This window comes from Trachemys scripta, chromosome 5 (genome assembly GCF_013100865.1).
Source record: "Trachemys scripta elegans isolate TJP31775 chromosome 5, CAS_Tse_1.0, whole genome shotgun sequence".
In the NCBI taxonomy this organism is placed as follows: Eukaryota; Metazoa; Chordata; order Testudines; family Emydidae; genus Trachemys; species Trachemys scripta.
Genome location: NC_048302.1, coordinates 138058650 through 138086502, shown reverse-complemented (window position 1 = coordinate 138086502; position 27853 = coordinate 138058650). Strand labels below are relative to the sequence as shown.

General features: G+C 53.8%; 2 protein-coding genes across 3 annotated transcripts; one reads left to right on the top strand and one right to left on the bottom strand.

The window, feature by feature from the left end:
* Positions 1-1183: 1183 nt before the first annotated feature.
* Positions 1184-10833, top strand: CD207 (CD207 molecule). The gene is made up of 5 exons (XM_034772556.1): positions 1184-1569; positions 4401-4516; positions 7455-7606; positions 9375-9493; positions 10392-10833. Exons 1-5 carry the CDS (start codon positions 1184-1186, stop codon positions 10540-10542), a joined length of 924 nt encoding a protein of 307 aa, XP_034628447.1. The 3' UTR covers positions 10543-10833.
* Positions 10834-16726: 5893 nt separating this feature from the next.
* Positions 16727-20185, bottom strand: AP5S1 (adaptor related protein complex 5 subunit sigma 1). Of its 2 annotated transcripts, none has more exons than XM_034772503.1 (3): positions 20086-20185; positions 19277-19472; positions 16727-17506 (listed from the first exon to the last, which is right to left on the bottom strand). In XM_034772503.1, the coding sequence occupies exons 2-3, from the start codon at positions 19459-19461 to the stop codon at positions 17080-17082; spliced, it is 612 nt and encodes a 203-aa protein (XP_034628394.1). In that variant the 5' UTR covers positions 19462-19472; positions 20086-20185; the 3' UTR covers positions 16727-17079. The 2 variants fall into 2 exon arrangements, with proteins under 2 accessions (XP_034628394.1, XP_034628393.1); XM_034772502.1 differs by lacking the exon at positions 20086-20185 and adding an exon at positions 19810-19902.
* Positions 20186-27853: the final 7668 nt, after the last annotated feature.

Sequence of the window (27853 nt, the reverse complement as noted above, 5' to 3'; positions counted from 1 at the left end):
GGAGGGCCCCAAGGAAGTGGGGGTGCAGAACCATTTGCCCACTGAGGCGTTAATGGGGGGGACCTGGAGGACTGGCCAAGCAACCCCCAGGGTGCCCTGGTCGTGACCTGCAGCCAGAGCTGGTGAAGGGCACTACGCCCTGACCTCAGGGAGGGTACCTTGCCCAAGGCGCAGGGCCCTACCCCGGAGAGGAGGGAACGCCCAGGGACATGGCTCAGTGAGGCTGCGGCTTCCGACCCAGCTGGGGAGAGGGAGCCAGTCCCCATCCCTGTCCCAGCTGCTGAGTTCCAGGCCAAGTTGCAGAAAGATCCCTCCTTGCAGAAGATAAGGAACATGGCCGACCTCAGTGCGGTACAGACCATGGGGAGAGGTTCCCAGGAGAGGTTCTTGTGGGAGAAGGGGTTCCTATACCGAGAATGGGCTCCCCCAGGGAAAATGGAGTCATGGAGGAGCAGGAGGCAGCTGGTGGTCCCCCAGAAGTTTCGCAGCAAGCTACTGTACCTGGCCCATGACATCCCTCTCGCAGGGCACCAGGGAATCCGGCGCACCAGGCAGAGGCTTCTACAGAACTTTTACTGCCCTGGGTTCTTTACTAATGTCCGACAGTACTGCTGATCCTGTGACCCCGCCAGAGGGTGCGGAAGGCCCGGGACAAGGGGAAAGCGGCTTTGAGACCTTTGCCCATCATAGAGGAGCCTTTCCAGAAGGTGGCTATGGACATAGTGGGACCGCTCAGTAAGACGACCCGGTCAGGGAAGAAATACATTTTGGTGGTGGTAGATTTCGCCACCCGCTACCCCGAGGCAGTGCCCTTAGCTTCCATGGAAGCAGACACTGTGGCAGATGCGCTGCTGACCATTTTCAGCCGAGTGGGGTTCCCCAGGGAAGTCTTGATGGACCAAGGGTCCAACTTCATGTCGGCCCTGCTCCAGTGCTTGTGGGAGAAATGTGGGGTCTGGCACACCTGGGCCTCAGCATACCACCCCCAATCCAACGGGCTGGTGGAGAGGTTCAACAGAACGCTAAAGATGATGCTGAAAACCTTTATAAACCAGCACCCGCAGGACTCGGACAAGTACTTACCTCACCTGCTGTTCGCGTACAGGGAGGTACCCAGGAGTCTACCGGGTTTTCGCCTTTCCAACTGTTATACGGCAGGTGGGTAAGGGGGCCCCTAGACCTGATGAGAGATGAATGGGAGAGGAAGGCCATTCCTGATGGAGAGTCGGTGGTGGAGTATGTCCTGACCTTCCGAGAAAGACTGCCTGAGCTCATGGGCCCGGCCAGGGAGAAGCTGGTCAAAGCCCAGAGGAAGGAGAAAGTCTGGTTTGACTGCACGGCACGGGCCCACGCCTTCACCGCTGGGGATCAGGTGATGGTCCTCATCCCCGTGAGGAAAAACAAACTCCAGGCTGCCTGGGAAGGTCCCTTCAGGGTTGTCAAGCAGCTAAACAAGGTAAACTATGTGGTGGAGCTGTCGAACCGGGCACACCACCACCGGGTGTACCATGTCAATATGATGAAGCCATATTATGACAGGGGGAATGTGGTGTTGGCCGTGTGTGGACAGTGGGAGGGCCAGGGAGATGACCCTTTAGTAGATCTATTCCCTGGGACAAGAGCTGGTTCCCCCCCTGGAAGCAATTCCCCTCTCTGATCGGCTAACCCCTGCCCAGCGAGCTGAGATCGGAGGGGTGCTGCATCTGTACCAACAGCTGTTTTCCAACCAGCCTGGATGCACTAATTTGACTGTCCACCAGGTGGAGACAGGATCCTCCTATCAGATGCTCCCCCTTCCGCATCACAGGGAAAACTGCTCAGGACCTGGAAAGAGAGGTCAGGGAGATGCTGGCTTTGGGGGTGATCCAGCCGTCTTCCAGCCCTTGGGCCTCGCCGGTGGTGCTGGTCCCCAAAAAGGACGGGTCGATCCGGTTCTGTGTGGACTATCGGAAGCTCAATGCCATCACTGGAGCTGATGCCTACCCCCTGCCCAGGCCTGAGGAGCTCCTAGACAAGCTGGGAGGCGCTCGGTACCTTACCACCATGGATCTTACAAAGGGCTACTGGCAAGTGCCGCTGGATGCAGATGCCAGGCTGAAATCGGCCTTCATCACCCCTCTGGGGCTCTATGAGTTCCTGACCCTGCCCTTCGGCCTCAAGGGAGCGCCGGCCACCTTCCAGCGCCTGGTGGATCAGCTACTGAGGGGATGGAGAGTTTTGCCGTGGCGTATATTGATGACATCTGTGTCTTTAACCAGACCTGGGAGGACCACATATCCCAGGTTAGACAAGTGCTGGACCAACTCCAGAAGGCTGGGCTGACCGTAAAACCGGAGAAGTGCAAGGTGGGGATGGCTGAGGTATCCTACCTAGGCCACCGGGTGGGGAGCGGCTGCCTAAAGCCGGAACCAGCCAAAGTGGAGGTGATCAGAGACTGGCCCGCACCACAAACCAAAAAGCAGGTCCAAGCCTTTATCGGGATGGCGGGGTACTATCGAAGGTTTGTGCCCCACTTCAGTGCCATAGCCGCCCCCATCAATGAACTATGCAAGAAGGGGAAGCCAGACAAGGTGGTCTGGACCAAGGAGTGCCAGGAGGCTCTCCGGGCGCTGAAGGAGGCTCTGGTCAGTGGCTCAGTTCTGGCAAACCCAGACCTTGACAAGCCCTTTATGATGTTCACCGATGCCTCAGACATGGGACTGGGGGCGGTGTTAATGCAGGAGGATGAAAAGGGGGAGAGACACCCCATCGTGTACCTGAGCAAGAAGTTGCTACCCCGGGAGCAGAACTACGCGGCCATCGAGAAGGAACGCCTGGCCATGGTGTGGGCCTTTAAGAAACTAGAGCCATCTCTCTTTGGGCGACACTTCACCGTGCACACCGACCACTCTCCCCTGACCTGGCTGCACCAGATGAAAGGAGCCAACGCCAAGCTCCTGAGGTGGAGCTGGCTCCTGCAGGATTATGACATGGACGTGGTCCATGTGAAGGGAAGAGACAACCTGATAGCGGATGCGTTGTCCCGGAGAGGGGGCCCTGAACTTCCCCAGGTCACTGGGCAGAGTGACCCCGCTCAGTTCAGTCTCGAAGGGGGGAGAGATGTGACGCAGTCAGGAACGGGGTGGATTGACCTGGGAATATCGTTTAGTTTTGCTGGAACTGTCTGCATGGGGGATGGGAGAGCAGGGGATGACTTTAGGTGAGGGACAGTACCTGAGTCTGTAACCTGAGCCAGGAAGGGGGTGGGGGGAGTCGACACCTTGGCCCAGGAAACTGGACAAAGGGAAAGAGCCGGCTGGAGGAGGGTTTTTTTGGTTTCAGTTTGGGCTGGCTGGGAAGAGGCAGGGAACCCAAGTATGGGGTCTAAGATCCTTGGCCCCCAGAGGGACCTGGCTGAGGGGTCCTGGTTGTACCTACAAGCCCTGCTTGGCACTGTGTTCCTGTTGTCTAATAAACCTTCTGTTTTACTGGCTGGCTGAGAGTCACGGTGAATCACAGGAAGTGGGGGGGTGCAGGGCCCTGACTCCCCCACACTCCGTGACACCCGCCTGTCAGGGATGGTCTGGGTGAACTTCATCCTGCCTGAGCATCACCTCAGTGACTTCAGATCACACCTGGCAGCCCCACGTGCTCAACCTGCGCTCTGAGGGTCACGCTGGGTCCTTTCCTGACCACCTATCACCAGCGTGAGCCTCAGCCCCAGGTCTCCTCATGGCACAATGGAAATGCCCTACGGAGAGACCGGACGGCCCAGTGGTTCGGGCGCTTGTCTGGGGGCTCAGACTGCTGGGTTTAATTCCCTGCTCTGCCAAACAGTCCCTGCCCTGGGGCCAGCAAACACAGCTGAAAACAGGGAGTTGGAGTGGAGAGCTCTTGGAGGAGAGGGGAGACAAGCCCCTGTTCCTTAGGAGCAGTGAGTGGCACAGATGACTGGTGCCTCCCCATGCTGGGGGGTCCACAATCTAAAGGGTAGGACATGTGAACGCCCCACGTGTCTCCTCTGCCCAGTAACCCCTGCGCCCAGCCCAGCGCCACCATGCACTCCCCACCCCACCAGAGTTACCTGCGGGGGGCTCTGTCCTTCTCCCGTGTCGCCTCCCTCCTCCCCCAGCACATTCGGCCGCTCTCCCTGGCAGCCGGGCCCAGGTGGGGAGCAGGAGGGAGCCACGTCTCATGCAGCTGAAGCCAGTCGCGCCAGGTCACTGCTCTGTGACATACACCAGGAGAGAGCCCCGAACGGGGCGTTGGCTTTGCCTGTGTCTCTCCTCGGGAGGGAAGGTTTCCAAGATTAAAATAAAAGAAGTCATAGAGAACAGGCTCGCACTCGGAGCATATTCCTTCTCCGGGCCTGGCTGGTCTCCAGCGGCAGTTCAGTTCGGTCGCTGACCTGCAGACATGTGATTTCTAGATTGCCGGGCACAGAGCAAGCTGCAAGCAGTTGAAGAAGCGGTGCAGAAGCTCCAAGTCTCTCTGCAGCCTGACAACGCCTCGGACGCCTCAGCAAAGGGATCGGACAGTAAGTCGCAGGACGAGGGTCTTAGGCATCAGGGTCGGCTCCCCTCCCTTGGCCTGGAAGCTGAGCACTCTCCGGCCTATAGGGATGGCGGGTGCCTGGCATCCTCCTATTCCCCTCCAGAGACGTCCCTGCCAGGTGGTCCCGGCCCCCGTCTAATGAGCTGCTGCTCTGCCCATTCCTCTGCCAACGGAGGCTCTGTTCCCAGGGACGGGCGGCTGCTCCAGGTTCCCTCCTAGCTCCCTTCCTGGCAGTGGCAGGCTGGCAGCATCCGCCCCACACTCCTAAGCAGGGTGACTAGTGGTCACATCTTCTGTCCTTTCCCTGTTGCTCCCTTCGCTCCACAGTTTTCACCATGGCCCTGTATTGTCAGGATTGCATTCGCGGGACAGACGGATGCAGCTCATGAGACACACAGGGCCGAGTTCAGACCCTGGTGTAAGCAGGACGTCAGTGGAGCTGCACTCGTGGGTCTCAATTCCCCCCCACTCCCTGAGCCCCTCCTATGCAGCTCCAATAATTCGGGTAACAGCCACAGTCCCATTGCTGGAGGCAGAGCGCCCCCTTGTGGCCACGTCTCACAACGCTCTGTCTGTCTGGCCCAGGGCTGCACCTACAAACCAGTCCATGGATCAGGTTATTCAGCGTCCAATCAGAAGATGGGCCTGAACTAAACCCCGGCACGGAACAAGCCAGAAAGCTGGGCTGTTCAAAATCCCGGCCTGGAGCCCAGGGCCATGGCTCGGGTCTAGGGATGTTCATAGACTCATAGACTCTAAGGTCAGAAGGGACCATTATGATCATCTAGTCTGACCTCCCGCATGATGCAGGCCACAATAGCTGAATTCTCTCCCTTGACTCAGCTGGTGAAGTCCCCAAATCATGATTTAAAGACTTCAAATCGCTGAGAATCCTCCAGCTAGCGACCCCTGCCCATGCTGCGGAGGAAGGCGAAAAACCTCCAGGGCCTCTGCCAATCTACCCTGGAGGAAAATTCCTTCCCGACCCCAAATATGGTGATCAGCTGAACCCCGAGCATGCGGGCAAGATTCTCTAGCCAGACCCTCTGGAAAAAGTTCTCTGTAGTAACTTTTAATATCCCATCATTGACCATTGTTACTAATTACCAGCGATGGCACGTTATTGACCTATTGACTAAAATCACGTTATCCCATCAAACCATCCCCTCCATAAACTTATCAAGCTTAATCTTAAAGCCAGAGAGGTCTTTCGCCCCCAGTGTTTCCCTCGGAAGGCTGTTCCAAAACTTCACCCCTCTGATGGTTAGAAACCTTCGTCTAATTTCAAGCCTAAACTTCTAACGGCCAGTTTATATCCATTCGTTCTCGTGTCCACATTAGTACTGAGCTGAAATAATTCCTCTCCCTCCCTGGTATTTATCCCTCTGATATATTTAAAGAGAGCAATCATATCCCCCCTCAGCCTTCTTTTGGTTAAGGTAAACAAACCGAGCTCCTCGAGTCTCCTTTCATATGACAGATTTTCCATTCCTTGGATCATCCTAGTGGCCCTTCTCTGTACCTGTTCCAGTTTGATTTCATCCTTTTTAAACATGGAAGACCAGAACTGCACACAGTACTCCAAATGAGGTCTCACCAGTGTCTTGTATAACAGAACCAGCACCTTCTTGCAGCCCCAGCTCTGCCCCATGCTGCAGGTGACCCACTCACAGCTCACAAGGTGGGAGCGATTGGGAAGAGGTGGCTGGAGAGATTGTGGGGACAGGGCTAGACTTCAGGAGAGCTGGGGTCAATTCCTAGCAATGCTGCAAACTTCCTGTGTGATCTTGGGCACGTCTCTCTGCACCTCAGTTCCCCAGCAGGAAAATCATCCTTTATTTCTGCCACCTAGAGTCGATTTTGACTGTGAGCTGTTGAGAGCAGGGACTGTCCCCTCCTGTCCGTACAGCACCTGGCACAGAGGGGCCTGCAGGTGCTGCTCTACCACACATGCTGCTAATCAAGTGTTCTGCATCTCTACTGAAGTCGCTGTGACTTTCTTCTAGGTCTGCAGCTATTGGACGAAGCGCAGGCAGGAGTCCGGATGCTGAAGGACCAGCTGGGTAATGTCAGTGCAGCGTATGGAGAAATCCAGATCCGTCTGGACAACGTCAGTGCAGAGCAAGCAGCAGTGCAAGGTCGCTGCAGTAAGTACTAGCTGCAGCGCTGGCTGGTGCCGTTTCTCCTGGGGCTGATGATGAACGGAGGATTTCAGGCTCCAAGGCTGACAGCGCAGCGCCTTTCATCAGCACCGAGTTCTCGTCCATTAAAAATCACCGCTGGCTGCAACTGTGCCCACACCGTGGTGATCAATGTGGAGTTAAATTACACCCTGGGCCTCGTTAGCCTAATGGGAGCACCCAGCTACCAGCTCTTCTTAGATGCTCCAAACCCGTCAGGTCACAGGCAAAAAGTGATACTGGCATTTCAGCGTATGGGGCATTACTTTCAGACCCATCACTGAGCCAGCGCCCCCTGCAGGGTGTTGCGGAAGGTGCCAAAGTGCAAAAGACCCAAGATCTTCACCACTTAAGGTCACTGAAAATTGTTGATACTGAACTGGGAGATTTTCCACCTGGGGGAGCTACATTTCCCCTCCTTAATTTCCCCTGCCAGCTCAGCTGAACAGTGAGTCTCACCATTCCCATTACAGCTGTGCTGCTCTGCACTGGGACCAGTGCCCATGCTCCAGCCCAGATGCAGCTGCATTTCGGTGCTGGGGGAGTGACCCCGTGGTGTCTGCTTTCTGCAGCGCTCTTTGGGATCCATCATGTGCCCAGAGAACGATGCTGGAGAATCAAAAGTTTCCTGGGCTTGGGGCAGCTGAAGGGCAGGGGAAATGCAGCACTAGAAACCCTGAGCTCCCTGCACGTGTCCCTGTGACTTTAGCCCGGGCGTCTCACCTCAGTCTCTGCTCCTAGGTGACGTGCTGACAAAGCTCCCCAGGGGCTGGAGGTTTTACGGTGGGAACTTCTATTACTTTTCACAAGAAAGGAAGTCGTGGGACGAGGCCGAGCGGTTCTGTGTGTCTCAGGACTCGCACCTGACCTCTGTCTCCTCCCAGGCAGAGCAGGTGAGTGCAGGAAGCTCCGAGGGGCTTGGACAATGGGTCTGTGCCTTGTCTCATACCAGAAGGTGGTGGAAGGTGGCAGCTGAGGTTGGAAACCATCGGAGAGGATGGAACGTGACTCAGGGGATTCACCCATCAGTTTAAAAGCAGAGATGGGCAGACGAACAGTGCCAGGATCTGGACTTCCCAGAGTCTGCAATGTCGGGGGAAGGGGATTTGGGGTCAGGCTCATTTCTGATTTTCCCGACTTCCAATGAAGCATTTCCTCCAAACCCAATGACCTTTCCCAGGGATGACCCGCTTTGATCCCTCTCCCCAGGTGTCAGGACTGAGATCCCCACTTTGAACTTTAGGGTACAAATGTAGGGGCCTGCATGAAAAACTTTTAAGCTTAACTAGCAGCTTAGCTCTGGTTCGGCTGCCACCATCAATGGATTCCCTCCCTGGGAAGCCTTGAAAAACCCTCACCAAATCCCTGGTGAAAACAAATCCAAAACCCCTTGGATCTTAAAACAAGGAGAAATTAACCATTCCCCTCCTTCCTCCCACCAACTCCTGGTGAATCAGTTTCAACCCCCCCCTGGGATCTACAACAGGGAGAAATTAACCATCCCCCCTCCTTCCTCCCACCAACTCCTGGTGAATCAAGATCCAAAACCCCTTTGGATCTAAAACAAGGAAAAATCAATCAGGTTCTTAAAAAGAAGGTTTTTAATTAAAGAAAAAGGTAAAAATCATCTCTGTAAAATCAGTATGGAAATAACCTTACAGGGTAATCAAACTTAAAGAGCTCAGAGGACTCCCCTCTAGTCTCAGGTTCAAAGTACAGCAAACAAAGATAAACACTCTGGTAAAAGGTACATTTACAAGTTGAGAAAACAAAGGAAAACTAACACGCCTTGCCTGGCTATTTACTTACAAGTTTGAAATAGGAGAGACTTGTTTAGAAAGATGTGGAGAACCTGGATTGATGTCTGGTCCCTCTCAGTCCCCGAGAACGAACACACTCCCAAACAAAGAACACAAACAAAAGCCTCCCCCCCCCAAGATTTGAAAGTATCTTGTCCCCTTATTGGTCCTTTAGGTCAGATGCCAGCCAGGTTACCTGAGCTTCTTAACCCTTTACAGGGAAAAGGATTTTGGAGTCTCTGGCCAGGAGGGATTTATAGTACTGTACACAGGACAGCTATTACCCTTCCCTTTATAGTTATGACACCAGGCCTGAGCTCCTGCTGGACAATCTAGAAGCCTGTATCTGGAAGGCTTGTGTGCAACGGGCCATATGCCTCTCAGAGAATCCTCTCTCCTCACGTGCCCACTGTAGCCCTCACCCCAGGCCTCTGGGGCACTTTCGGAGGAGGAAAATCCCACCCTCCGGCAGGGCTAGACTTTGCACCCAGTTCTCTGCTCCGAGCTTTGCCTCCTCCAAGGGCAGGGCGCTGGTGTGAACTCTGAGGTGCCGTCAGTCACTGCCGCAGCCCAGCTCTGAGGGGCTGTGGGGGAAGTGTTCTGAGACAGGTCGCTGCTGGTAGCCCCAGGCAGATACAGATGCAGACACAGACACAGAGATGCTCCAGGACTCCCTCAGGGTCTCCCAGCTAGTCACTGTCAGCGTTGGGGGCAGGGCACCATGTCTCCCGCTGCCCAGTGCCCTGCTCACACCACCAGACGCCCTTTCCTCTCCCCCAAATCTGTTCAGCCCAGGCAGCTGTGGCTGCATCCTGCAGCCTCTCTTGGGTGACCTGGACATGCTGCAAACTGTGTTGTGCAGGAGTTTCTCTCCAACGAGACCCAGGGAGAAGATCGCTGGATTGGACTCACCGACCGGGGGACAGAAGGCAGCTGGCGCTGGGTGGATGGCACAGAATACAGAGCAGACGCAAGCAGGGGGTGAGTAAAGCTTGAGATAAGTGATTATTTATTACACGTTTGGTCACAAGCTCCTTCGGGCAGCGTCTGTACGGCCCCTTGTGTCTATGCAGCACCCGGCACAGCAGGCCCGATCCTGAGGGAGGCCCCCGGGCACTGCCACAACAGCAATGAATCCTCTCAGGAATTACTGCTAATGCCCCTTTGCTGAGAGCAGGAGCCTAAACACGGAGCGTGTGTTCAGTGCCACTGAGACCCAGGGCCAGAGCCTCCCCTGGGGTAACTCGGCATTGACTTGAATGAGCCACAGGGATTTACACCAGCTGAGGATCTGGCCCCAAGTCAACTCAGTACAGCCAGGTGAGTCTGGAGTGAGCGGCAGATTCACAGTCTCCTTGGGATTGCACTGCGCTCTCCCCTCTGTCAGGCTGGGGAAGGGGAGGCTGTGGGGCCGGGGGCATGGCTGGAGCCAGCTGCAGTCGGTGCAGTGACCTCAGTGGGCTGTGGACGGGGCCCATAAGCAGGGCCATGGAGAAGTTAATGACTCACCCCCGCTGCCCTCTCTTCCCGTTCCTGCGTTCCCATCTCGGGGGTGCCTGGGACGTGCTGTGCCACGTGCTTTGGTTCTGGGCACTGAGATCGGAGTTGCTGCTGTCAGCATTTGGAGCCACAGACTGACTTGGGCTCTTTGCTGGCCTGTCAGGCGCAGGGCAGTTGCTACCCCCAGCCGACAGAAGCCCTTTGTTACCATGGCCACAAGAGCTGTAGAGAACTCTGAGGGGTGGCCGGGGGGTGGATCGCTTCACCGCGTCATTGCTGGGTGTCTTGGTCCCCTGCCAACCACAGAGTCCACAGAGCAGAACTGAGCTCAGGAATTGGCTGTGGTTCTCCCCTGAGACATTACCACTCTGATCTGTAGGTTCTGGATGCAGAATGAGCCAAACAATGCCTATGGTGGAGAAGACTGTGTTCATACTGAGCCAAGATACCAGAATTTGTGGAATGATAACAAGTGCATTCGGCCTTTCAGGTGGATTTGTAAGCAGCCCCATGGACAGGCTGGGCTGTGACATGCAGGTCCCAGCACCTCAGAAAGCGCCTTAATTTCCAAGCTATGGAGCATGTTTTCCAGACACCTGCCGATGAGGAGCCCTGTGCACTGGACGGGGCCGCATGGCATGTGGATTGCAGGGATGCTTTGTCTTGGTGTGATATTTGTGGCTGTAGCAGAGACAGCTGCCTTATGCCGCTCAGTCTTGCTGGCTCTGTAATTTATATGTTTCCTGGTCTGTCACTGAATAAAGTCCTTGGATCATGGAGTTATTGTTTCATAAATACTCAATAAATAATGATTTGCTTGACTTGAATTTTTAATTTTTGCACCTTTGGATCAGAAGTTATGATGATGTCAGAACCATCTATACATACATTTAAAATGTCCAATTGTATCTGGTAAGCAAAGTATGTCGCAAAATCTGTTTGGGCCACCGAGGAGATGAATCTGGTCTCCCAGCTGAGCCTGAATTTAACAGCTGTTCGAATTCTCCTATCCCTGTGCCGCTGTGCCACGTATCAAAACGTGTCTGCCCCTTCCAACCCAACAGGAGCAGTCCCTCCCCAATCTGGTGTTTTTCTGCATCTCAGGCTGCTCTTCCTTCAAAGACGTGTAATATTTATTTCCAAGGGCATTTAGTACTGGGAGAAAGATGACAGCACTGAGGATTGATGTCTACAGCAAGTAGCTCTGCCAATGGACCTCTACCAACACCCCTCCCCTCACTGGAGATGGGGCAGCTCCATCTCTGAGACCCACACAGTTCCTAACCAATAAGCTACCAATAACAGTGGTTTGGGGGCACCTCTCTACCGGGACCACAGGATTCTTTCCACAGAAGATGATGAACCGCAACCAGCTGGCAACAACCTTCAGCCATTACCAGCCAGTTACCACTTGCCCAAGTCAGCCTGGCCCTCGGTTAGTAACCCTGCTATTGGTAAATTGTGTTAGATATATTCCAAGGCTAGAAGGGACCATTGTGATCATCTAGTCTGTCCTCCTGTATAACACTGGCCAGAGACTGTCACCCAGTGACCCATCCATAGAGCCCATAGCTTGTGGTTGAGCTACAGCACAAATTCTAAAGAGCCATCCAATCTTGATTTAAAGATGTCAAGAGATGGAGAATCCACCACATTGCTCAGTAAGTTGTTCCAATTGTTGTACTTAAAGTACTGCACAGGATCTTTTCAGGGGGAATAAGGCAAAACACCACATTTATTAGTAATACATGTATTCATTAACACTGTATTATATGCATATAATATATTACACTTACACTCACACACACACACAAACACACTCCGTCTTGTTGTTACCAATTAGTTGCTCCCCTTAACTTCACTGGCCAGGTGAGTTAGATGGGGGAGGGGGTGGAGCCGGGCTTCTGCCGATCCGGATCGATGCTCCCATGTTGACAAGACGAGACCCGGGGTCCTCTGCAAGACACCTCACTTTTATAGCAGCTTTCCTCTTATGCAAATCTATACCAGATTCAAACTCTGTGTCTGTGTCAATTGGTCCTTTGTGCTGCTTTCTTTTGAGTGTTGTCCCAATGCTGCAAAGAGGGTGTTTCCAAAAGAAGGTGCTCGCTTCTAACCCCCGAGGCCGTCGGTATGTCTGCTTGTCTTTAATGAGCCCACTTGACACGTTTTATTGTCATTGGGTCTGGCTTCCAGCCCCTCTCCAACAGTTGAGGCTGTCTGGAAGTGCTGCCTTCCATGCCTTGCTCATTCACACCTCATTCATTCAACAGGGCAATTGATTAAGAGTGTAGGGGGAGAGCTCTTGTTCTACTGCTAGCAAAAAGAATTTTTTCTTCTATCTTGTTCTATCCTTAGGGGCTATAATATTCTACCAAGGGCAATGCAAAGTTTCTAAATGAGGCTTTGATACAAAGTCCCATGAAAACAGAGGTCACATGTGGGTAGACCCACCACAAGGTTATATGAAGAGGCACAATGTAAAGTGATATGAAAATTATCAGAGATTTATCTACACAATGGTTAATTGCTTCTCCATATTCAGCATTAACTAAGCTCTGAGATGACAGACAGGGGGTCAGAGTCTTTAAAGTACTCACATATTTTTGCTATTGTGTCCATATGAAAGGAAAACAGAACAGCAAGTGAAGTAGACAGCACAGGTACCAAAAACTGCCCAATAAATAAATTGCCCATTTCAGACATGTTTGAAAGGAAAAAAGTTATTCTAAATTGGGCTGACCCTCATCTCAGCTATGCCCAACCTGCCCAGAACCTGCCCCAATAGCCAGAAGGCCATTAAAAGCATCCCCACGATTTTTGGAAGGGACAATGTCATGACAGAGGGGTAGCCGTGTTAGTCTGAATCTGTAAAAAGCAACAGAGGGTCCTGTGGCACCTTTGAGACTAACCAGACTCCAAAGAGAAACTGCTGAGCTCCAGTTCATTTGCAAATTTGACACCATCAGATCAGGATTAAACAAAGACTGTGAATGGCTATCCAACTACAGAAGCACTCTCTCCTCCCTTGGTGTTCACACCTCAACTGCTAGCAGAGCACCTCACCCTCCTTGATTGAACTAACCTCGTTATCTCCACACTGATATATACCTGCCTCTGGAGATTTCCATTACTTGCATCTGAAGAAGTGAGGTTCTGACCCACGAAAGCTTATGCTCCCAGTACTTCTGTTAGTCTCAAAGGTGCCACAGGACCCTCTGTTGCTTTTTACAATGTCATGACACACTCCTTAAGGCTGCAATCCTCAGGCCAGGCTGCAATTAGATGGGGAAAGAATCCTGAGCTGGGTTTATACGCGGGGGGTCGGATTCTGGTCTCTCAGACACAGGAGTAACTCATGACAATAGAATGAGACTGGTGTGAGAATAGAACCCGGCCCTTGCTTTTCAAAGTAATAGCCCAGTGCCAAAGCCAGCACGACTGTGTCTTGACAGCAGAGTGAGTCTCCTGCAACCCTTGGAAATTCTTCTCTCTTGAGGATGTGCTGAGAGCTGCAGCTGTAACTGCTTTCCTTCGGGACATGGGAGGAGCTAGTTTCCTTAAAGGGCCAGGAATTAGATTGGAAATTGGTTGTATTTGGAGTCGGGTGACCATATTTCCCGGATAAAAGAATGTTATTGTCTTAGTGGAGAATCAAAGCCACTTTCTGAGCTGGGTTCTGCTGTGCAGACTCTGTTGTGAGAAGGGGACCAAGATCTGCAGAAACAATGTGGCAAAACGTTCTGCCCCTTTATCTGCCCATTGCAGAGCCCGCTGGGATGAAATTCAATAGTGCACATGCAAGGTCATGCACTTAGGGACTAACAACAACACTAATCCCCATCTTCTCCAATTTGACTCATAATTCCCCATGTTGAACTGTATCAAATGCCACTGAAATCCAGATAGATGAGATCTGCTGCATTGCCTTTGTCTGAAAAAATCAGTTATCTCAAAGAAAGAGATCAGGTTGGTTTGGCACGATCTACCTTTTGTAAAACCATGTTGTATTTTATCCCAGTTAGTGTTTACCTCTATGTGCCTAACTACTTTCTCTTTCCAAATTTGCTCCAACACCATTCATACAGCTGAGATCAGACTAACAGGCCTGTAGTTTCCTGGGTCACTTTTTTCCTTTCTTAAAAATAGGTGATGTTAGCAATTCTCCAGTCACAGGGCACAACCCCCACATTTATGGATTCATTAAAAATCCTTGCTAATGGGCTTGCAATTGAAAGGTCCTTTAATAGTCTTGTATAGGGATTATTTGGACCCCCCCACACCCGATTAGGTCCCATTTGACTTCCACATCAAAGGTGAGTTTCAGAGTTACATCAAAGGTGGTAATTTCTAGTTCCATATCCCCATTTCCATTAGCCACCCTGCCACTCCCCCAAAACTCATTTCCCTTATTAAAATCTGATGCAAAGTATTTCTTTAGGTGTTGGGCCATGCTTAGATTATCTTTAATCTCCAACACATCTTCCATGTTTGGCAGTCCCTTTTTGTTTATATGGCTATAGAACCATTTACTGTTGGTTTTAATTCCCTTTCCAAGGTCCAACTGTGCTTGGCTACTGACAGTTCAGTTTATCCCTGCATTTTCTGACTCCAAGAGGTAGCTTTTCTTACTGATCCATCCCATCTTCCATTCCTTGTAGGCTTTCTGCTTTCTCTCAATCACCTGTGTGAGACGCTTGTTCATCCAGCCTGGTCCGCAACCCTTCCCTAGGAAGGTTTTCCCCTTGCTTGTGATGCAGGCTTCAGAGAGCTTCTGCAACTTTGAAATCAAGGCCCTACTTGCAGACCTAGTTTTGTTTATTCTTTCATTTAGTTGAAACTGAATTAGCTCATGATCATGCAAACCAAGGCTGTCCCCTACAACCAGCTCTTGTCTGGAGGTCCTCCCTACTAAGCAACGCACAATCTAAAATGACATCACCTCTTCTTGGTTTGGTGACCATTTGGTAAAGAAATCTGTCAGCTCTCACAGCTAGGAAAGTGTGGGCCCTACCGACTGCACAACCTTTCCTTTTATTTCTGTCTTTCCTGAACAGCACTTATCCTTCAATATCTATACTCCAGTCCTGCCTATTCCACCATGTTTCTGTTATCCCTGTAACATCTGGTTTCACTTCCTGCACCAGTAGATCTAGTTCCTCCATTTTGTTCCCCAAGCTCCTTGCCTTGGTGCACAGACATCTTAATTGATGCATCCGAAGAAGTGAGGTTTTTACACACGAAAGCTTATGCCCAAATAAATCTGTTAGTCTTTAAGGTGCCACCAGACTCTTTGTTGTTTTTGTAGATACAGACTAACACGGCTACCCCCTGATACTAGACATCTTAATTGTTTCTGCTCAGCTTCACCCAGATTCCTCACCCGATTAGGTACAGTCACTTTATCGCCCCACTGACTGTTAGTGTCATTCCTATGGGCACTATCTTTGCTCTTGTTGTTCCTTCTCCTACCTTCTGCTGTCCCTTTCTCCATTGCTGTATCCGCTCTTACTTGATTTTCCTCCCACTCAATGTTAAAGTCAGGGCTGGAGATTACATGAGCATCTCCCATCTCCCCTGAATTCCTTCTTTAAAGCTCTTTTAATCGGTTGTGCCACCCTCCATCCCAGAATCTATTTCCCTCCCTACCCAGCTGGAGTCCGTCCCATGAGAACAGACCTCTGTCCATGAACGCCTCCCAGTGATCGAACATCCCAGAGATCCTTATAGCGCCACTGCCTGAGCCGTGCATTGATCCTCATCGTCTTGTCCCACCGTCGCTCTCCCGCTCTGGGGACAGGTGTGTTGTCAGGACAGAGAAGACAGAGGCACCAGCTCTTCACCTGCTGTAAACTGGTGCAGCAGCTTTGCTCCAGTGGAGGATTTGGCCCACTTTAAAATGGGGTAAGGCAGCGTGTCTCATAAAAACGACAGATCCCTGGCTGACAGGCCTCTCCAGCCCATTGTAGTCAATGGGTCAGCGTCTGTGGGGATCATTCCTTCCTAGCCCTGAGTGACCGGTGCACAGCGGCTGGTGCGCGGTGGGTCCTGGCCAGAGGAGAGGAGGACCACGCAGCTCGGAGCCTCCCACATCGGAGTGGATTTCGAAGCCATGACTGAACCTCTCCAAGAACCGGTTTAAAGCTGTGGGGATGGATACAATGGTGACAGGTTCACCAATTCCTCCGCCACCCACCCCTGGTGACGAGAGGGAGACCCCGTTGCCCATCTGCAGTGGCCCAGGCTGGCTGCAGGCATTTCCTGCCTTCTACCCCACCCACCCCCCTCCCCCAGATCTGCAGCTCCACTAAGGCCAGAGGCCTCCGCAGCCACCTCTTCTTAGTGCTGGCCAAGATGGCCGCCAATCTGCCCAGGCGGGAGGAAATGGATGAGGAGGTGCTCAGGGATCATGAGGCCTTTTTCTGAGTCCCAGTCTGCCCTGAGCACCTCTGGGCAGCATCCACTGCTCCCTCCCCATCCTCTCAGAGCAGCGAGCGTTGTTTGGGGTGCTCTGTCAGGAGTCCCACCTGGGCTGACCTCACTCCTAGCCCCGCTTTACATTTGCCCCAAGACATCCCCCACTGCCCTTTGGAGGAGGTGGCTATTGTTCCCAAGGGTGAAGCTCCACCCATCCGCCAAAGATCCAAGAGGCCGGCTCCTCGCCCAGCCCTCAACTCACACTGAGGAGGAAACAGGGCACCCTCGAGCAGCGGATGGCGCAGGCGGGTTTCTCCCAGCCAAGCGAAGTTTATTGAGAATAGGAACTGACCAATCATTTCAAGCGGGTGACAAGTGCAGATCCCCCAACCGCACACACATCTCCCCCTTCCTCTAACGGCTGCTGTGGGACAGGAGATTTCGGTGGGAGGAGGCAGCCAGAGGGACGTGCTGCATGGCCAGAACGATGATAATAAAAGCTAGCAGGGCCACAGCTACCAACCTTGATGTGTCTCCTTTAAACGACAGTGCACCCCCCGCCCCCCCAAACGTTCATGCTGCCTGCCGACTGACCCAGGCAGAGGGTTTGCCCAGCAGATGCGCCGACGGCACACTCCACTAAGAGCCTTCTACTTGGCCAGACAGGCACCCAGCTCCTTTTCTAGTCCCTGAACAAACTGATCATTCAGGAAGAGCAACTGCCCATGGGGCAGAAACTTGCTCAAGATGATCTCGGTCTTGTCTGCCTTGAGGACCACGTCGCTGCCCTGGTTCAGCAACTTCAGATGCTCCAGGAGATACTTTACCACCAGCCGCAGGGTGTTCTCGGCCAGCGTCAGGTTCTCCTGGGGGTCGCACACCAGAGCGAAGCCCAGAGACAGGACCCCCAGCCAGAGCACCGTCTTGTTCTCACGGAAGGGATCCCCGGGAGGGAGGCGGAACACCCCGGATGGGGCATCCTGGAGGGAAATGGGCTCGTCGGGCAGCTGGATGGGGAAGTCAGAGGCAGGGCGCCCTGACGCCTGGTGCAGCAGTTTACATGCTGAATCCACCTGCCTGGGAAAGGCCAGAAACGGAGGGAGAGACAGAATTACAGTCATTTTATAAGAGGATGGGATTAAGAAAAGGAAACAGGACCTGAACATCTCTGGAAGGTCTGCCTGACAGCAAGATGACGCAGGCTGCAGATCAGGGGTAGGCAACCTATGGCATGCGTGCCGCCTTCGGCACGCGAGCTGATTTTCAGTGGCACTCACACTGCCCGGGTCCTGGCCACCAGTCCGGGGGGCTCTGCATTTTAATTTAATTTGAAATGAAGCTTCTTAAACATTTTTAAAACCTTATTTACTTTACCTACAACAATAGTTTAGTTATATATTATAGACTTATAGAAAGAGACCTTCTAAAAATGTTAGCAAGTATTACTGGCACACGAAACCTTAAATTAGAGTGAATAAAGGAAGACTTGGTACACCATTTCTGAAAGGTCGCCGACCCCTGCTGCAGATTCATTCCCCAAGGGGAACATGTGAGAGCCCCATTGCTTGGGAAGTTTAAAACCAGACAAAACAAAGCCCTGCAGAACAAGCCTGCTCTGGGGCACGGTGGGCTGGAAGGGACGTACCAAGCCTTTCCCTCTGGGATGAAGCCCAGAGAACAGCTGGGGTATTTTACTTTATAAAGAGCTCCCTGGGACGTTCACATTCGCTCCTCTCCCCAGTGGGGGATAAGGGACCCAAAACGTGCCCTGTTCTAGACTCTAAGGGTACGTCTACCCTACCAAAAAAAGCCCCCGGGCAGCAAGTCTCAGAAGCCAGGTCAGCTGACTCAGGCTCACGGGGCTCACGCTACGAGGCTAAAAACAGTAGCTCAGACATTCAGGCTGGGCTGGAGCCAGGGCTCTAAGACATAAGAACGGCCAGACTGGGTCAGACCAAAGGTCCATCCAGCCCCGTATCCTGGCTGCCGACAGTGGCCAAAGCCAGGTGCTTCAGAAGGAATGAACAGAACAGGGCAATTAGTGAGTGATCCATCCCCTGTCACCCAGTCCCAGCCTCTGGCAAACAGAGGCTAGGGACACGCAGAGCATGGGATTGCATCCCTGATAATCTTGGCTAATAGCCATTGGTGGACCCATCCTCCATGAACTTTTGAACCCAGTTATACTTTTGGCCTTTACATCATCCCCGGCACAAGTTCCACGGGTGACTGTGCATTGTGTGAAGAAATACTTCCTTTGGTTTGTTTTAAATCTACTGCCTAGTAATTTCATTGGCTGACCCCTGATTCTTGTGTTATGAGGAATAACACTTCCTTATTCACTTTCTCCACACCAGTCATGATTGTATAGACCTCAGTCATATCCCCCCCCCTTTAATCATCTCTTTCCAAGCTGAACAGTCCCAGTTTTTTTCACTTCTCCTCATACAGAAGCCGTTCCATGCCCCTAATCATTTTTGTTGCCCTTTCCTGTACCTTTTCCAATTCTAATACATCTATTTTGAGATGGGATGACCAGAACTGCACACAGTATTCAAGGCCTGGGCGTACCATGGATTTATATAGAGGCAATATGATATTTTGTCTTATTCTCTATCCCTTTCCTAATGGTTCCTCACTTTCCTCTCTGCTCACCCGAAGGTCTCCGCTGCTATTTTTAGCCTGGTAGCATGAGCGCAATTCAATTGTCCTGGGCTCGGTATCTTGCTGCCGCAGACCCTTTCTCTCTGCAGTGTAGATGTACCCTTAGATTCTAAAACACCAACTCCACCCCCCTGTGCTGGGCCCTGCAGCACAGTCACATTCAGACGGGGGTGAATCTTTTACCTGGCCACAGCCAAAATCTGCTCCTTCCTGCCCAGTCTCTCCTTCTCGAGATCATGCGGCCCGGGCTGCTCCGGGGACTGGTCCGGCCTCTCAGAGCCAAAGACCCTGGAATACAGCACCCGGCAGAGCCCAGCCTCTTCCCCGGGCCGAGGGGGCAGCGTATGGATGAGGAACGCGTGAACCATGGTGCTGCACCCTAAGGAAAGACACGCAAGCGGTGAGCGATCATCACAGGGTATGGGAGCGTGCGGCTCAGGGGGGCCAGGGCCCCTCTGCGCCCAGCTGGGCAGGGCGGTCCCCTCTTCCCAAAGCTTTGGAAGAGCAGGAAGGGGGGGGGGAGGAGAGGCACCATCCACCCCACGCCCGGCTCTCCCCGCTGCCCAGAGGCGGAGCCAGCCTCGCCTCTCGCTCCCCACCCCCCGCGAGCAGGGCACTGGGGGGTGGCGTCCGCGCCCCATCCCCGGGAGGGGAAGTTGAGGCAGGGAAGGAAGATGTGTCACGACAGCCCCTGCGCCCACGCGTGACAGGCTCACGTGGGACGGGGACGGCGTGGAGTCGCCAGAGACGCACGTGGTGGCGACCCGTGATGGGAGCAAGACATGGCCCAGGCCCGGGGCGCGTGGGGCACGGGGGGGGGGGCGGCCCCGGGACCCGGGCGGCTCCGCGGGGCACCGCAGACTCGAGGACCCAGGAGCGCGCGGGCCGCACGGGCGGGCGCGCGACGCCGTGAGTCCGGGCCCGCCCTGGTGGCTGCTGGGAAATGTAGTCCGGGGGCGGCGCGAGGCCCGGAGCCCCCCGCCCGCACTCACCGCCGCTCTCCTCGCGCACGGCGCGGGCCCCGCCGGGGCAGGACCTAGAGCCGTGGGGCGGGGCGGGGCCTGGGGAAACCAGACGGGAGAGCCCTCCGGGGATTGGCTACCGCCGGCAAAGGGGCGAGCAGAGCTCTGCGGGGATTGGCTATCACTGGGAGGGGCGGGGAAGAGCTCTGCGGGGATTGGCTACCGCCGGCAAAGCGGGGGCAGAGCCCTGTGGTGATTGCCTATCGCGGGCAGGGGGCAGGACAGAGCTCTGCGATGATTGGCTATCGCTGGAAGGGCCCGGGGGGGGGAAGCCCTCCGGGGATTGGCTACCGCCTGCAAAGGGGCGGGCCAGAGCTCTGCGGGGATTGGATATCACGAGGAGGGGCGGGGAAGAGCCCTGCGGTAATTGGCTATCTGGGGGGGCGGGGCCAGCTGACAGCACAGCCCGTGGCTGGATGCCTTGGGGGCGGGGCGAGGGGCGGGGACTGAGCTGCCCGAGGGCAGGGCGGGGTTGGTGGAGCCGAAGGGGCTGGTCTCAGGTGCGGGCACCGGGCTCCGCAGCCGGGGGTGTCGCTGCAGGCCCCGCGCGCCCGCTTCCGCTCCGGTTTCACCCCGGCTGGCTCCGGTCAATCCGGAGTGAAACCGGATTAAGCCCCTCCCCCCGAGAAGCGCGCGGGCTCTGGCGCCGCTTTGAACTCGGGGTCCCCGGCGGGCCACGGGTGTCTGTGTCCCTCCACCGCGTGCGCGTGACCGAGAGCCCCACCCGCTCGCCAGGTGTGACCCCCCCCCCCGTCACCCAGCGCCGCCCCTGCCGGGCTCGCGCCGTGTGGACAGGACCCCCCGACAGCGCCTGCTGCTCCCGACGGGCACGGCCCGGAGATGGGCCAGAACAAGGGCTTGGGAATAGACCCCATGGTCACAGAGCACCCCACCGGCCAGCTGCCTCCGGCGGGTACCGGGGGGTGGCCCTGTTGGTCGGCACCAGGACTGGAGCGTGCCGGGGAAGAGGTGCCCTGACTTCGTGGGGCCGTGGCTGGGGGGTGCGTCAACCGGGAGCTGTGGGGAGAAACGCAGCCAGAGCCTGAGTCCGCGGTTGTGAAGGAGCCGGAAGAGGGGGGCAGCCCCCTGACGCTCCCTAACAGAGGTGTGCCGGGGTTCCCCTCGCCCCGCCAAAGCCACAGTTTGGGAACCGTACCAGGTACACCACCGGACTCAGGCCTCCGGGAGCAGCTGCCAATGGATGTACCCGGCGGGCCGTGGAAGCAGAGTGGAGTACCCGCCGTCCTGCTTGTTTCCGTATACGCCCGATTTGGTGTCACGCAACGTGCTGTGGGGCTGGAACAAGGAGTAAATGACAGCAGCTCGCCTCCGAATTCAGCCCCAGGTTTCCAGTTTCCACACTGACCACAGTATGGCTGTCAACCTACCCTGGCCAGGTGGCCTTAGCTCAGGGGTGGGCAAACTACAGCCCCTGGGCCGGATCCGGCCCCTCAGGGCTTTGGATCCGGCCCACGGGATTGCCACCCCAATGGTGCTGCGGGCCCCGCACAGCTCCGGGAAGTGCCCGGCACCGTGGCCCCTGGGGAGAGGTGCAGGGGCAGAGAGTTCCACGCACTGCCCTCGCCTGCAGGCACCGCCCCCCGCAGTTCCCATTGGCCGGGAATGGGGAACTACAGCCAATGGGAGCTTTGGGGGAGGTATCCGCAGGTGAGGGCAGCGCGGGGAGCCCTCTGCCCCCTCTCCCCCCAGGGGCCGCAGGGATCTGGTGCCGGAGCGGCACGGGGCCAGGGCAGGCAGGGAGCCGGCCTTAGCCCCACTGCGCGCTACTGCCACCCCGGAGCCACTCCAAGTAAGCGGCCCCGGGCCGGAGCCTGCACCCGGAATCCCTCCTGCACCCCAACCCCCTTCCCTAAGCCCCCTCGTACACCTCACACCCTTCCTCCACCCTAACCCCTTGCCCTGAGCCCCTTCCTGCACACCGCACCCCCTCCCACACCCCAACCCCCTGCTCCTGCCCTACATTCATGACCTGGATGCAATTTCCCCACCCAGATGTTGCCCTCGGGCCCAAAAGTTTGCCCACCCCTGCCTTAGCTGAACCCAGGTATGCTTCCTGCCTGAGAGCTCTTCTAGTCAGCCAGCAGAGGGAGCTCCAATGTAAAGTTTGAATGTAAAGATATTGCTGCTGGGTGATGATGGGGGAATCTTAAGGCAACTGGGAGAAGTGGCCAGAAAGTCCTGGGGTCTGTTTGAAGCTCCCCGCCTTTGAGGAGATGGGGCTTTCTGACCAGATTCCCAAGGTCTCTTGCTTTCTGCTGCGTTGGAGAAACCAGGCCTTTCTCTCTGTATTTCAGTCTGGATTGTTTTGCAAGGTTTCAGCCGAGGATCTCCAAACACTTCATAGTCATCCAGGAATTAAGCCTCGGAGCCTTTTTATCCTCGTGTTGCAGATAGGAAAAGTGAGGCACACAGGGAGAGCCTTGCCAAAGATTGCACAGAGCCAGGGATAAAACCAGGAGTTCCTGATTCCCAGCCCTCTGCGTTAACCACTAGAGAGCGTGTGTCCGCAGAAACCCTGCTCAGTGATCCTGGCTACGTCTCTGCACTCATCCCGCCAGCCCTGGGAACTAGATAACAAGCTGTTACTGACCCAAGCTAACAGAATTCCTCCTTTAGCTCTTGGGTACATTCTGTGCAGTGCAAAGAACACGTGTCCTGCCTGTACCTTAATGAGGGTCAATAAAACCAGTCAATACCCAATATACTAATTAATTCTTTTGCTCCCAGAGGAGACAGGGTGATGTAACAGAAGACTCAGGATGTCCCTTCCAGTCCTCTATCCCCACGAGAGGAGAAAGGTCAGAAGGAAGTGCAAATTACCAAAACATCCCCAGTTTGTAAAAATTTGGCACAACGTTGTGGCTTAGTGTGAGAGTTTGAGTCAGTTTTTCCCTTATTGAATGCAGTTTGCTAGTCCTACAGAAACACGCCGAGAGCAGGGCTGTTCCTGGTGTAACACTGATATCAGGGGGCTTGTACCAGAGAGTCATTTAACCCAGCCCCATGCCATAGGAGCAGGACTGTTTCCCCCAGCTGCCCCCACGTCAGTAGCCTGGTCATATCCCTGAAATGCACTATGTCTGGGTGTGATCAGAAATAGACACCAAACACAACACAGCACAGTAGGCCTGAACAATCCACCCACACAATCACTGCAGTATTTGAATTTCGAGACTCTCCCTAGCCAGTGCTACTGGGTGGCCCATTCCAGCCCAGCAGCCAAGCCCCGCCCTTCCGCAGCCCCAAGGCAGGGATGGGGTTTTAACTCCTTTGTTCCTCGGCTAGTGCTGCCTTTGGCTGAGGGTGTTGGGCCGCAGAGCCTGTCGCCTCTGGAATGCAGCCTGGATTGGCGGCAGCTGATCCCCTCTCTTGACTGGTTGGTGGCCTCCTGACATGAGTTGGGTGGGTCTCAGCCTAGTCCCTTAGCTGGCGGGGGTTTGCATCCAAAAAAACCCCAGCAGCATAGCAAGGGCCACTCTATTGGCAGCCTCAGTAGAGGGCAAGGCCAGAATGCGCCCTGGAAAGTGAGCCGAGCTGCCCTCCAGCTTAAGGCTGGGTCACTGTGCGCTTGGCTTGCCTTGCCGCTCGCTGCCTGTTGTGTGGGAAATCTGAGGACTTCAGTTTCCAGGGCTGCTAGCTGGCACTTTTCACCAGCACTACATACATTCACTTTAAAACTCCCTAGTGAACTAGGCTTGTGTTGGGAATTAGTGGAGATGGATCAAAACCATCATAGGGGCTGGCTACCCTCCGGGGACTTGACCGGCGCAGCTACAGTGCCCTCGCTACGCCGGCATAACCCCAAAGCGTAGACACAGCTGGTTTCCCGATGGAAAGCGACACTGCTGCCCCAGGCAAGGTAGCTGGCGCCACGGAAGCATTCTTCTGTTGACCTAGCTGTGTCTCCACTTGGGGGTTGACCTAGCTGCAGCTCCACTTAGGGGTTGTCCGCACAGCCATGTTTTCCGAAGATAATGAAGCTGCCCCTCTCGGCCAGAGGGCTTGTCTGCTCTTGAAAGCTAATTCCGGTGAAGGCAGGGTGTGAATGTAAAGCAGAATAGCTATTCCAGAGTAACTCTGTGTAGACAGGGTTCAGAGCAGTAGCCGTGTTAGTCTGTATCCGCAAAAAAAACAGGAGTACTTGTGGCACCTTAGAGACTAACGAATTTATTGTAGCATAAGCTTTCGTGGGCTACAGCCCACTTCATCGGATGCATGTAGTGGAAAATACAGAAGGAAGATATGTATATACACAGGGAACATGAAACAATGGGTGTTACCACACATTATAAGGAGAAAGAAGAACAGGAGTACTTGTGGCACCTTAGAGACTAACAAATTTATTAGAGCATAAGCTTTCGTGGGCTACAGCCCACTTCTTCGGATGCATATAGATGCTGTAGTCCACGAAAGCTTATGCTCTAATAAATTTGTTAGTCTCTAAGGTGCCACAAGTACTCCTGTTCTTCTTTTTGCGGATACAGACTAACACGGCTGCTACTCTGAAACCTGTCATTATAAGGAGAGTGATCAGTTAAGTGAGCTGTTGTCAGCAGGAGAGAAAAATAACTGTTTGTGGTGGTAATGAAAATGGCCCATTTCCAACACTTGACAAGGAAATATAAGGAACTGTAGGGGGGAAAGATAAGCATGGGGAAATAGTTTTACTTTGTGTAATGGCCCGTCCACTCCCAGTCTTTATTCAAACCTAATTTAATGGTGTCCAATTTGCAAATTAATTCCAATTCAGCAGTATCTCGTTGGAGTCTGGTTTTGAAGTTTTTTTGTTGGAGTATTGTGACTTTTAGGTCTGTAATCGAGTGGCCAGGGAGGTTGAAGTGTTCTCCGACTGGTTTTTGAATGTTATAATTCTTGACGTCTCATTTGTGTCCATTTATTCTTTTACGTAGAGACTCTCCGATTTGTCTGTGTAGACAAGCCCTAGGAGCCTGGCTGTACTGGGGTCTTTGGCACCAGGATAGCTGCATCAGTGCAACCCTCCAGTGCATTCGCATTGCAGTGCAGCTGGCAACTGCATCCAGGTCATTACACCACTACACATTTCCTAGTCTACATAAAGCCTTAATTCTTCCTTCCTCCGGGCTCCCCCCTTGTATCCTGCTTCTCATGGCTAGCCTGTAAGCGCTCCTGGGCACAGATCTCCTCATTTTTGTGGCTTGCGCAGCACTTTGCGCAATACTAATAGTGATAACAGCAATTCCACAGTGTAAAGCAAACCCCTCAATAGTAAATGTAGCCTGCCTTGTCAGCCTTAATGGTTCCTGTCCTGAATGCCCAAAGGAAGCATTTGCAGTCAATACCATGGTGGATAAATCGTTTGTCACACTCAGGCATCGGGGAGGGGCGGGGGAATCAGACACGCAGCATAAAGCCTGCAGAAGTGAGATTTTGGGTGACCTGGGAGGGTAGAACCCCAACAGTCTGGCCCCTCCATGGCCACCTCCTTCCCCAAAAGTGATTTGTGTGTGTGTATTATTCTAAACTGTGTAGTGTTGCTGTGGGCTGTTAAACAGCTGTTGCATTTCACCCCAGAGGAGGCTGCATTTCAGTAACGGTTGATGTGATTAAGGTACCTTAAGAGGCTGGCCCGGCTACAGCTTCTGTACTGAGTGTTCGTGAGATTTTCCAAATGGTAAAGCGTGGGATACAACCAGCTGACAGCTGTGACAGACGTATACAATACCTGAGCCTAATACTGTAGTTCTTACTCCTTGAAACACTGGGGAAGATCCAGCAGATTTGAAGGAAGCTTATGTTGTGCCAGTATTTAAAGATTAAACAGGACGTCTGGGGTAATTATAGGCCTGTTAGTCTGACATGGATCCTGGGCAAACTAATGGAGCAGCTGCTATGGGATTCGATTAATAAAGCACATCATTAGAAGGTGTTATAATAAGCCACAGTAATGGACACTTTAACAATTGATCCACCATTCACTGAAACAGCTATTCATCCTTTGTTAGCCCTTTGGATAAGGCGAGATCAATAAAAAGCAACATGAATATTTTTGAAAAATCGGGGTGTTTTTATACGCCATCAAGAAGGGCACAGCCCCACTGGAGCCCTCCGTTCAGCCGTTGTCTTTAAGGTGACGTTACAAAGAACAGTAGCATTTGAGCTACGTTCACCAACATGTTCCGTTTGCTTTGGGCCGGGCCAGCAAAACAGCTGGAGCAGCCCAGTGAATCTAGCCCAAATTCTTCTTGCAAAATTAAATCTTTCCCCCCAGCTTCCCATCGCCCTCCATAAATTCTAGCCCTAGAGCTTGGGTTTTAAAAAGCAATCCACGCCCCGAGAAAAGCCTGTGCCGTTTTGGTCATTCTTTGCCTTTGCATCCGCTCCGGCATGGGACGCGTGCGTAGCCGGACAGTGCAAACACGTGCAGGAGAACTCAAGGTGGGTGGGGGATGGGCTTGTCGTGGAATGTGATTCGTAATTTTAAACAGCACACAGCTCCGGCTGCCCAGAGGAAACCCAGAGGGGGCGTGGCTGGGAGCAAAGGGGGCGGAGCAGTCACGGGGCCCGGCCATGTGAAATCGACATTCCCTTCTCTGGGCCAAGTGGGATAATAGAATTCAGCAACACGGTGACTCACGCTCAGAAATAGTTGGCAGCCAGTCGGTTCCACGACTCCTGCGGTGCCATGGGAGAGACAGAGCACGCGGCCTCCTGCCTTGGCAGCATTCGCATGGAGAGGGGCCGCGCACATGGGAGGCCCCAGTGACCAAGCTGGATGGCCACGCTCTGTCCGTGCCCGGAGGGGAAGGGCTGCTGCTTTTTGAATGTCAACAGCTGCCTCTGTGACGTCCCCAAAAGAAATGCCCTCGGCTGAGACCTTCATGGGGGGTGGGGAGCAGATTATCCCCTACCTAATAATAAAATATGGAGATATACCTATCTCATAGAACTGGAAGGGACCTTGAAAGGTCATCAAGTCCAGCCCCCGCCTTCACTAGCAGGAGCAAGTATTGATTTTGCCTCAGATCCCTAAGTGGCCCCCTCAGGATTGAACTCCCAACCCTAGATTTAGCAGGCCAATGCTCAAACCACTGAGCTATCCTTCCCCAAGAGCAGGGTCCCTGCTCCTTCCTCTGCAGAATCTGGTGCAGGTCCCCGTCAGAGACAGGATACGAGATTGGACAGACCGCGGGTCTGGTCCAGCCCGGCACTGCCTATGTTGCTAGGTGAGCACAGTCACTTTCACAATAACCCGACCACAGTCCATGGTAATACCCTCCCCTCCGAGGGGTGGGGGCGGACTCAGGGGCTGGTGGTCTCTAAGTAGCTGGATGGATGCGCTGGGTGAAGGGCTGCACCTGAGAAGCGGCAAAGATGGTTACGGCCTGCAAGCCCGTACGGGTGAGAGTCAATGAGGTCACCTCGGAACTAAAGGGATGCTACCTTAGCGTCTCCCTGGGCAGCCCTTGGAGACCTGGCTCGCCCTCTCAGACCCACCAATAGTGCTTTACCCATAGGAGGAAGAGGTGCAGGATCAGACCCAGCAAGCGCTAGGCTCACCAGAAAATCCTGAGGTAGGTGGGTGGGTGGATAAAGCACGACACAGTCCCATCCCTGCGCTGCATAAAGTCAGACGCCCGCCCGCCTGCCATCTCACTTCCATTGAAATCAATGGCCAAACGCCCACTGGGGCAGGCCTGGCCGCTCAGTACCACAGACAGGCCAGGCCAGAGACCCA

Bases quoted from the DNA above. Each gene is read 5' to 3' on its own strand.
- CD207 (XM_034772556.1), top strand. From the start codon at position 1,184: ATGAGAGATGAATGGGAGAGGAAGGCCATTCCTGATGGAGAGTCGGTG. The intron at 1,570-4,400 runs GTGGGAGGGCCA...TGCAGACATGTG, and splicing joins GTGTTGGCCGTGTGTGGACA to ATTTCTAGATTGCCGGGCAC. The intron at 7,607-9,374 runs GTGAGTGCAGGA...TGTGTTGTGCAG, and splicing joins TCTCCTCCCAGGCAGAGCAG to GAGTTTCTCTCCAACGAGAC.
- AP5S1 (XM_034772503.1), bottom strand. From the start codon at position 19,461: ATGGTTCACGCGTTCCTCATCCATACGCTGCCCCCTCGGCCCGGGGAA. The intron at 17,507-19,276 runs GTAAAAGATTCA...GGCCTTTCCCAG, and splicing joins CAGATTTTGGCTGTGGCCAG to GCAGGTGGATTCAGCATGTA.